Source organism: Leptonotus elevatus, chromosome 15 (genome assembly GCF_054856555.1).
Source record: "Leptonotus elevatus isolate MCC_2025b chromosome 15, RoL_Lele_1.0, whole genome shotgun sequence".
Classification (NCBI taxonomy): domain Eukaryota; kingdom Metazoa; phylum Chordata; class Actinopteri; order Syngnathiformes; family Syngnathidae; genus Leptonotus; species Leptonotus elevatus.
Window position 1 is genome coordinate 15340 of NC_141253.1, and position 9917 is coordinate 25256.

Below are 9917 nucleotides of genomic sequence, written 5' to 3' on the forward strand. Positions count from 1 at the left end.
AGCACAAATGCCTAACCTCAACCACGTTGAGTCTGGTGCGAGCCCTGTTTTCGGTTTCTGTGTACACCCTATCCCGGTCTGAAAACCTAACCTCAACCATGGTGGGTCCTATATAAATCCTGCTTTGTTCTAAACCATAAACCCAACCAGTGGAGGGAGTTATAGAAACCCTGATTAATTTCATAGCCCTAAATCCTAAAGGCCTAACTCCAGCTAATCCAATCACAGTGTGTGACACCTCGAATAATAACCTTAGCTAGACGGACGACCGTGGAGAACTTGGCTTTGATACCGTTTGGTAGGGATTATTGGATGGGTTTCTCAAAAAGGGAAATGATAACCCAACCAGTGGAGGGAGTTATAGAAACCCTGATTAATTTCATAGCCCTAAATCCTAAAGGCCTAACTCCAGCTAATCCAATCACAGTGGGTAACACCTCGAATAATAACCTTGGCTAGGCGGACGACCGTGGAGAACTTGGCTTTGATACCGTTTGGTAGGGATTATTGGATGGGTTTCTCAAAAAGGGAAATGATTATGAAGAGTACAGGTTCAACAAGAGCCAAACACATTTTTGTTATTAAGAATTTGTATGAAACCGAGGTGAGACATAAGCACAAGAGTTGCAGAATAACGAGCGCCGGCCAGTGCCTTGCCCTGGGTATCTTGACAACCGTCCAGTCTAATGATGAGGCGGGAGGTACGCGGGAGTTAACCCCTTTCCAAAAACCTAACCCTAACCCTAACCCTTAACCCTAACCCCTAACCCCTAACCCTAACCCACTTGGGAGGAAGGAGTCCTTCCCAAATGTCCAAAGAAACCACTACATTTGCTCAGATACCAGATAGTGCCTTGCCCTTGGCATCTTGATAAGCGTCCAGTCGGCGGATGAGGCGGGAGATACCCGGGAGTTAACGCCTTTCCAAAAACCTAACCCTAACCCTATGGGTAGGTAAAGGAGCCTATATTAAAGTTAATATTCAGATTAGGATTGCGCAATCCGGTCGTGGAGGATACATCTTTTTCACATATTTGGCTCTTTATAATATCAACTAAAGGTGAGCCTCACACAAATAAATCATTCCCTGATGACTTTTGTATATAATAATAAAAAAATGTTCATGTTTAACTACTTTCACTCTTCCCTCAGGATAGGAGGGAGTCAGTGGGAGGTTGGAGTCGCAAGCCCGGTCCGGCGACGGAGTGCTCGGTCCGTACAGACCCCTCTCCGAGACTCGAACCTCTCCTTCTCAAAGATTATGAATCTGCGCTTGATTTTGCTTGTTCTTTTCTTGCTCCATTCTCTCAAGCCTTTTTTCCCTTCCCTCCTTCTCCAACCGTTTAAAATGGGGAAATATATACAATTAATGTTCTCAGGTTAGGGAGGAGTTTGAGAGGTGGTCGTGGAAATGACCCAGAACGCACTGCATATTCCGTTTCAAAATAAGACTTCAAATCGTTTGCAGAAGTAGATTGAATTCGGAGAATTTGGATTTAATAACTAAATATGAATAAGATTTATTTGAAGAAAAATGACAGCGTAATTTAAAATAGTACTGATAAGAACGACATCCGGGGATTGTGTCAAACACTCATTCATATCCAAATTTCACATTTGTCATTTTTCTTCAAAGAAATCATTGGGTTTTAATCCCCGTTATCATATTCAGGCATTTAATCCAAATTCCCAGAATTCAATCTATTTATGCAAACGATTTAAAGCATTATTTTGAAACGGAATATGCAGTGTGTTCTGGGTAATTCCCTCCCTAATATAAGAAATCCAATTGTGTGCATTTCCCCATCCTATCCGGTTTGCTACTTTAGAAATGAAATAATTGAACCCTAATGTGGTTTTCTTTCAGCCAGTTGTCATTTCCAAATCGAAATTTCTAAGAGAATCCCATTTTCCATGTTTTCTAATGACCGTCCTCCCTTAAACTCATTATCCCGATATTAATTAATGTCGCTGTTTTTATACGGTAGTGGTAATGCATTATGGGTAGTTGCCATAACTTACTCTCGTCCTCCTCCACATTCTATACGATCCAATTGCGTATATTCGCCCACATCATGCGATTTAATAATTTAGAGATAAACAAATTCAATCATAATGTGCTTTTCTTTCCACCATTAATCACTTTCAATTCGAAGTAATTTTAAGAGAACTATAAATTCCATGTTGTATGAAAAACTATACTTTCTTAAGCCCATTAAGACTTTCCAGTTTTATGGTTATTTGTCTATAAGTGTTAATTTTATATGAGTTGAGAGTACATGGATTAAACCACACTGCCATCCAGTGGCCAACCTGAGAAACGGTTCAAATTAAATCAATCTCTCCTGCATACAGAAGGAGTCGGAGACAGAGTGAGTTCGAAGAAAACCTCAAAGTTTATTAATGACATCATTGAGTTGAAAATCATTTTAATGAGGACAAGGAAAGAAGGGAGAAAAAAGAGAGTTCTGTCTTTGGAAGCTCGTTGGACGCGTTCATTAGTGGAATGTAAATTTCCGCCCGAGGGAAAGTTTGTTAATTTCTTTTTTTACATGAATCGTGTTCGAGTGGTGTCGGTTGTTTATCCCAAATGAAAGTATGACCTCTTCTGATGTTCTTTTTCAAAATGTTTGTGGCATTGTCTCGTTTGGCCCCCGGAAGCAGTCAATTTGGACCCTGCTGTGCTCAACTTTTGCTAAATTTGCCATATTTGAATCTCCCATAACAACTATAGGACGCGTCGGAGTCAAAGTCCAGTTATTAAGTCGATCGCGTCGTGTTCATGCCTCTCGAATAACGATAATTGTGGCACAGTTGTCGGAAAGCGTGTCATTGGGAAAGTCGGCGATCGTTACCTCATCTTCCTCCTCCTCCTCCTCTTCCTCCTCCTCTTCCGTTGGCCAAAGCTGCGCATGTGAATCCAGCCAAAGTGGTTCGGGGCGTTGAGTCTTCGCCTGCCGCGTCTCGGGGTCCAGCGGTTCCGGTGGAGCGTCTGCCCGACGTTTACGTGAAGATTCCATTGGTGACGTCATCCATTGCCGCAATTCCCGCAGTTACGCAATCCTGGTTGACTTGTAAGATCCTTGTTAAGCCGTCTTTTTGCCACTGCGACAGCGTCTTCCCACTTGTCTCTCGGAAGACCCTTCTGACACGACGTGGCAGTTTTAGGACTCAGACGCAGAGGTCGGGGTTTGAGGCCAAGGCAAATATTTGTTAAACAAAAAAACCGCCTCGTTGAGAGGGAAAAAACAAAGGCTATTAAAAGTTAACTAAAGGCGCTCCAAAAAGGGAGGATGTCTAAACGACAAACAAAACAATATCATTCCTCAACAAAACTACAAACCAAAGTTAGGACTCGATACAGGACAGCAAGGCTGAGGACCAGGACTGGCTTGAGCGGCTCTGACGAAAACACGTCGGCACAAGACGGGAGACGCAGACCATTTAACGCCTGAGGGTAATGAGAAACAGGTGGACGCAATCAGAAATCAGGTGCGATGCTGACGCCACACCAGGAAGGGCAAGTGACCTGAAACGAAAGGAGTCCCAATTTTCAAAATAAAACAGGAAATGACAAGCCAACCTCACCGCGATGTGACGCCTTCATTTTTTCTCCCGCCTCCGTCATGCAATCCGTATGTTGTTCCTCCAACGTCTGAATGGTTGATTGAATGTGTCCAATTCTTGGCGTTTGCCATTTTTAGGTCCGTCGACATCTCGGATGGATGAGATGGACGGACGTCTCATTCATTTAGCTTCCATATTTCTCTTGAAAAAAAGTAAACTGTTTTTGTATAAGTGAGGGAGTGCGGAAAGAGACGGCACACTTCTGGACCAGTTGCTGTTTGAGCAAGGTTCTAGAGTGACTTCAGAATTCTGAAAAATAAAGCTGGCAAACTCCTTCACAGATCTCAACTTTGAGTGTTATTTGAACACGCAGGAAATCAAAGAAACGATTTCTAACAGTACCTCCCGCCTCCTCCGTCGACTGGACGCTTGTCAAGATGCCAAGGGCAAGGAAGGCGCTGGCCGGCGCGCGTCATTCCGCAACTCTTATGCTTATGTCTCTCGCATACATTGAATACGTTTTGTAGAAACTTTAGACATACGCCGCCATTGTTATTTACCTGGCAACGCATTCAGCGACGTAGAATGGCGGCTCGCTTCCTGCCGAGCTATGCGAGACGCTATACAGAAAGCAAGCTAAGCGTCTGTTACGTTCCTAACGAGACGATCAAAACTCTTGAATGCGTCTGGTGAATGACGAGAGCAGTTCCGGGAGGGGGGGTGACTCTCCCCCCTCACCCTCCATGGCATGTTCTTTCTTTAGGAACGCTACGAGGCTTACCTCGCTATTTTTATATGCGTTTCACGTTGCTCGGCGAGAGCCTGCCGTCATTCTACGCACTGAACGCGTCGTGAGGGAAAGAACAATGGCGGCGTACGTCCAATAGCGTTTCTACAATACGTATTCAACTGTAAATGATTTTTCAAAAATGAATCTCATGTTGGTGACAACCAAATAATATGGAGCAAACTTGTCATGACGGTCGGGCGTCTTTTTAAGTACCTCGGGCTTGTATTTAATAGAAAAAAAGTGACTTGTACAAGCGGAGCCTTTTGGCTGGCAAAGGCCAAAAGAGTGCAACGATGTCCACCTCGGTGGATTCCAACATGGACGACGGCCGTGCCGCAAAATGTTTCACGGAAATAAGAAATGCTCACTTTGAGTGAGCCGGTGGCGGCATTTGCTCGCGTGTCATCAAGCGGCGTAGTGCGCTTCATAAGACTCGTTTTGCGACTCTTGCCGTGCAACATGTTGACGTCGACATGTTGCACGCGCTTGAGGACTTTGGAAACTGGAACTGGATTCAGTTGGAAAGTTCTCAAACGTTGGGAGGCGGATCCGCTTGCCGCAAAGCCGTCAAGTCCGCCGTGATCCAAAGTGACGAGCGTTGTCTGTAAAAGGTCAGACAAATTCCACATTTTCACTTTGATGCGGGCGGCAAAATTCTGCTCGCTTGCCTTCTCATCGCAATGTTTTTGTGGCCTTTTGCTGCGATGTGCTCATGTGAGTAATAAAAGGTATTTCAAAAAGGTCATTTTGGCAATGACACGACTTTGGATTCAAGTACAAAAAAAGTCAGATTTATTTCGTTGCATTCAAACTATTTGCTCCAATCACAGAGTGGCGCCGCCCGAGCGACAAGCCTCGCCAAATGAGAACAAGTTGCCACGGCAACCAGGGAGTCCCGCTTTTCCTTCCCGTCTCTCGGGCCCGCTCGTCAGAAGTCGTCGTCGTCGCAAATGTCCAAGTAGACGTCGAAGGCCTCTCGGTTGCAGTTTCCGTCGGGCGTGAAGACGTACTTGTGGAAGGTGCCGTCCACGCAGATGGCTGCTGGAGGGACGGCCACAAACATTAGCATCCGCGTTTACCTTCGGGACGGCGGCGAGACGAGCGGCGGACCGATGACGGAGTTGACGTTCTTGGACGTGTTCTTGCCAAAGGCGCAGATGCAGGCGCATTCGGCGGGCACGGTGAAGCTGGCCAGCGACCACTGGCTGTCCACGTACTGACCGATAACCGGGCCCACCTTGCCCACGCGCGCCAACCTGACACACACACACACACACACACCAGCGGGCTCAAGGTGGGCGGAGCTTTGCGGGAGCCGGCCGCAAGCGAGGTCTTACGCCGAGCGCCGGTTGAGCTTGGTGTCTTTCAGGGCGAAGATGTGGACCGTCCCTTTGTCGCTGGACGCGCACAAGAAGGACGAGTCGTGGCTGAAGTTGAGGCTGTGCGCAGGAAGTGGACAGCACGCAAACAGGAAGCAGACAGATGAGCAGACAGGCGCCCGATAAGAAACAGGAAGTGGCGGCGGCGACGGCGGCGGCGCTCTCACCAGTAGAGCGTGGCGGGGTCGGTGCCTCGCCGCAGCTCCACCAGTTTGTCGCGGCTGCTGGTGTCGAAGAGACGGATGAGCGTCCCCTTGCGAGAGGCCGAGGCGGCCACGCCTCCCGTCTGGTTGAGCGCCACGCAGGCGATCTCGCTCTGGTGCGCGTTGATGGTGAACGGCGCCGACGAAGTCCCGGGTTTGGTGTTGGACACATCCTGGAGTGCGGAACCCACGTCAGTGCCAGCCGGGCCCACCGGGCTTCCCCACCGGGCTTCCCCACCGGGCTTCCCCACCACCCTTCATAATCTCGCCCAGAGCCGCCAATGTTGTTTTCTTTCAAGTGTTCGGAAGACCTTTGAAGTTGGCAAACATCTGCGACGGATTTGAACCCACCCTGACCAAAAACAAAAATCGTACATTTGCCACACGCGCACAGCCTCCCCAGCGAGCTCAGTGAGATACGGGCTTTAGCGAGCGCCGCGGGAACGGGTTTAACGGCCGGCGCGATGCGGCGGGCCACACGAGTGGAAAACAAAACAAACAAAAAAACCAACTCACCACCAGCTGCAGACTTCCACATTTGTGTCCTGGGAAGACCAGCAGCTGCTTGTCCAGACTCGGACACAAGTCGCACAGACCTGCCGGGAAACCACGTTTACAAAATGGCCGACATGTAGAGAGCTGGCTGACGGTGGGGCGGGCGGTCACCTTTGGGGTTGTCACGCGTGTCAAACTCAAAGAGCTTGAGCGGCTTGTCGGGAAAACTGTACACGTAGATCCTGTTCTTCAACACCATGACGATCCTGGAAGGGGGGGGGGGGGGGGGGGGGTTGTTAACATTGACACTGACAGGCCAAATCTTCTCTTCACCTCACATTCACACTTTGCCGCGTGTGATGCGTGTGCTTCCCAAAGCGAGATGACGGTACGGCGCTTTTGGGTTCCGCAGTATTTTGAACCTTCTGCATACTTTTATTAACATATTTTAATAATCGGAATGTGGCTCGATTCAGACTCGTCCATGTCCATGTCTGAATCGCGATGCATCTAAGAATCGGAAATTGCCCCCACCCCTTTTCCCAATGACCTGCGCTGCTACTTGACATTTTGGGGAACTTTTCTTGGGAGAGGTTTTGTGTGGCCGCGCAAAATGACTTCATAGACCTCGTTCCAATTCAAATCATCGGATTTCTTTCCTTTTTTTGAGCTTCAAGCGGGGACAGTGTTGTCCGCCGTTCACTCACTTGTCGTGTCGCATTCGGACCGCCAGCACCGGCTTGGTGAAGGTGAACTCCAGCACCAGCTTGTCTTTGGCGTCCCGGCACTCGCGCGCGTCGTCCCAGATCAGCACTGAAAACACATCATCATCATCATCATCGTCGTCGTCGTCGTCGTCGTCGTCGTCATCATCACGCCATCCGACGGCGGCCTCAAAAGTCACTCACCGGATATGTCGGAGAACTTGGGACTGACTCCGCCCCCAACCAGGGCCAGCAGGTTGGAGCGATGCAGCATGGAGCACGACGCCACGCTTCCCACCTGCTCGTGATCTGCAAAGCGGACGGCAGACAGCGTTAGCGGGCCAGACGACGCCGGCGGCCAGGTCGGCGTCGACGGGCGGCGAGACCCTCACCCACCGAGGTGGCCTTTCTCCATCAACGGCTCCACGTTGTAAATGCGCACGCCCGACTCCATGGAGCAACAGAAGCAACCTGAAAGCAAAGCAAAACAGTTTTGCTTTTCCGCTTCAGGGCTGTTCACACTCACGATTGTCCCAAAGGCGCACGGGCCGCATTTCGGGGGCCTCGGGCTCGTACGTCAAATCGTCTTTGAAAGGTGACGCACGCTATTACCGTAATGTCTGGAAGGCCGTTACGAGAAATGTGAGCACCGAAGACACCATTAACAGAATGTGACTGCAGTTTGACGAGTGTTTGTTCAGTGAAAATCCAGCACAGCGCGCTCATGTCTGCAAGTTGTTTTGGAAAGAAGCAAAGGCTGGGTCCGAATGTTGACTTTGTCGAGGCTCGTCCCAACGTCCAGAGGGCAACAAATGCGCTGCGCTCGCTCAAAACAAGGCACAAGGCAGTTGCGGAAAGGCAACGCTTCCCTTCACAATGCATTGCGAGCAGGAAAACAACATGGCGTCAGCGACATTCAAACCTTGTGGTGGAAGAAGGCGGACAGCATCGAGCGACAGGATACGCCGCACAACTCAATGGTTTCTTTTCAGTGAAAATCATGACAACAAAGGAAATACAATCGTGTCAAATGCACTTTCATTTGCAAGAAATCGTCCGAGATGTTGATGCGCCGACGCGCGATGACAGGAACGGACGGCGGTCACGTGATATGAGGCAATTATCGCATAATGTATCGTGAATGAGGGCTGCGGGTTCCAGCGAGCCTCTGTCGCGTGCTTACTGTGGTCCTGGTTGAACTGCAGACTGATGACACCTCTGCGCTGCAGGGCCATGTCTCGACGCGTCACACCACAACGTGTGTGCGTACGCGCAAGCCAAGCGAAAAGTCGGCTTGCTCCGGCGCGAAAAGTCGGCTTGCTCCGGCGCGAAAAGTCGGCTTGCTCCGGCGCCGTCGAGTCTCAAATGTTGTCCGTCGCGACACTCGCCAGGTGAAAAAGGGCCGCGACGACAACGCGGAAGAAGCAAACGGTAAACACACAACAACAAAGATGTCGCAACACCAAGCCAAGGGTTGTTTTGTTTACTGCCCGTGACGTCACAGTGGTGGACTTCCGTTTTGTTGCCACTTCCGTTTGAGCAACTTTTTTTTATTTTGTTTTACAAAAGCGGGGGGCGGGGTTATATTCGCCGCACGTCGAGTCTTCGCTTGTATGCGGCTTGAGTCTTTTTAAATACAGATGAACTGGAAGACGTGTTTAGTCAATTCTAGTCACGTGCTCACACTGGCTCGCCGATAGCCCATACACGCCCGTGCAGGCCATTGAAGTCACAGGGCGGCCATCTTGCTCCTCCCATCTCGCGAGTAGACTACTGTATGTATAAACTATACGGTATACGTACAAATCAGACATATACAGCACGTAGGCAGTCAGTGGATGTCCGGTGGGCGGGGTGTTCACTATTTTTTAACAAGTAAAAAATAAGTGGATGGAATGTGCTGCTTTGAGACCCCCTTTTTCTTTTATCACCCGGTTCCTTAGACCCCAATATTAAATTTGGCAGAGGCATCTTTTGTCGAATTACATTTATAATTCTTTAATTTAAACAAATATATATATAAAAGTTCTCTCCTGTAAACATCATGGAGCATTCACATATACTTCAGGCAAGTTGTAAAAGGTCTGAAGTCCTCTTGTTTATGTTTAACAAATTTAAAAATATGAAAAATCATGCTGTTTCCACTAAGTAGTGTTTCAAATGTTCTCCAATTTCGATACTGTAAATGTATAGGATCGTATGCTGAGAAACGTTTCTTGAGTGTAACAATATGGCGGCCTCACGGCTTCAAAAGTCTTGGCCTATCGGCTATCGCGTTATGTAGGTGCACACGCTGGATGAACGCGAGGCGGCGCACTTTCGTCACAAATGTTGCCTTCAACGTGTCGTGTCCGCGGACCACTTCAACGACAGACTGAACTGCCCCGTGCTTGCATTTGAGTGACCTCCGTATTTAAATAGCATGCGTTTTATTGAGCTTTTTGAATTTGTTAAAAAAAAAATACACACACACAACAAAAATACAAATTGTAAGGTGTCCACGAACAAGTTCCGTTGTCTACTGGTCTCGGGTAGGGTGACCAGAATTCTAGTTTAACGGGGCAGTCGCAGTTTTGAGCCACTTGGTGATTTCACCAGCCCCATTGTTTTGTCTCAATTTTACACAAGTCCCGTCCCGGCGTCGTTATTTTTTTTTAAAGCCAATTGTTTGAGTCATGCCTGTCATAGCAATTCATACAATAGACTAATTAAAAAGGAATGCAACAGTTATATTCCTTCCTGTTTACGTTCACATCCGCTATGGCAGGCATGTTTTTGT

General features: G+C 48.3%; 1 protein-coding gene across 3 annotated transcripts; it reads right to left on the reverse strand.

Moving 5' to 3' along the window:
* Positions 1 to 5126: 5126 nt before the first annotated feature.
* Positions 5127 to 8650, reverse strand: wdr45 (WD repeat domain 45). 3 transcript variants are annotated; one of them, XM_086097622.1, is made up of 10 exons: positions 8322 to 8650; positions 7535 to 7609; positions 7343 to 7447; positions 7142 to 7247; positions 6606 to 6700; positions 6456 to 6535; positions 5904 to 6112; positions 5695 to 5796; positions 5468 to 5613; positions 5127 to 5395 (listed from the first exon to the last, which is right to left on the reverse strand). In XM_086097622.1, exons 1-10 carry the CDS (start codon positions 8371 to 8373, stop codon positions 5286 to 5288), a joined length of 1080 nt encoding a protein of 359 aa, XP_085953748.1. In that variant the 5' UTR covers positions 8374 to 8650; the 3' UTR covers positions 5127 to 5285. The 3 variants fall into 3 exon arrangements, with proteins under 3 accessions (XP_085953748.1, XP_085953747.1, XP_085953749.1); XM_086097621.1 differs by having other exon boundaries at positions 5127 to 5398; XM_086097623.1 differs by lacking the exon at positions 8322 to 8650 and adding an exon at positions 7751 to 8298 and having other exon boundaries at positions 5127 to 5398.
* Between the last annotated feature and the right edge of the window lie 1267 nt (positions 8651 to 9917).

Coding starts and splice junctions, on each gene's coding strand:
- wdr45 (XM_086097621.1), bottom strand. CDS start 8,373: ATGGCCCTGCAGCGCAGAGGTGTCATCAGTCTGCAGTTCAACCAGGAC. Junction 6,536..6,605: donor CACGCGTGACAACCCCAAAG/GTGACCGCCCGC, acceptor GTTTCCCGGCAG/GTCTGTGCGACTTGTGTCCG. Junction 5,797..5,903: donor GACCCCGCCACGCTCTACTG/GTGAGAGCGCCG, acceptor TCCTGCGCACAG/CCTCAACTTCAGCCACGACT.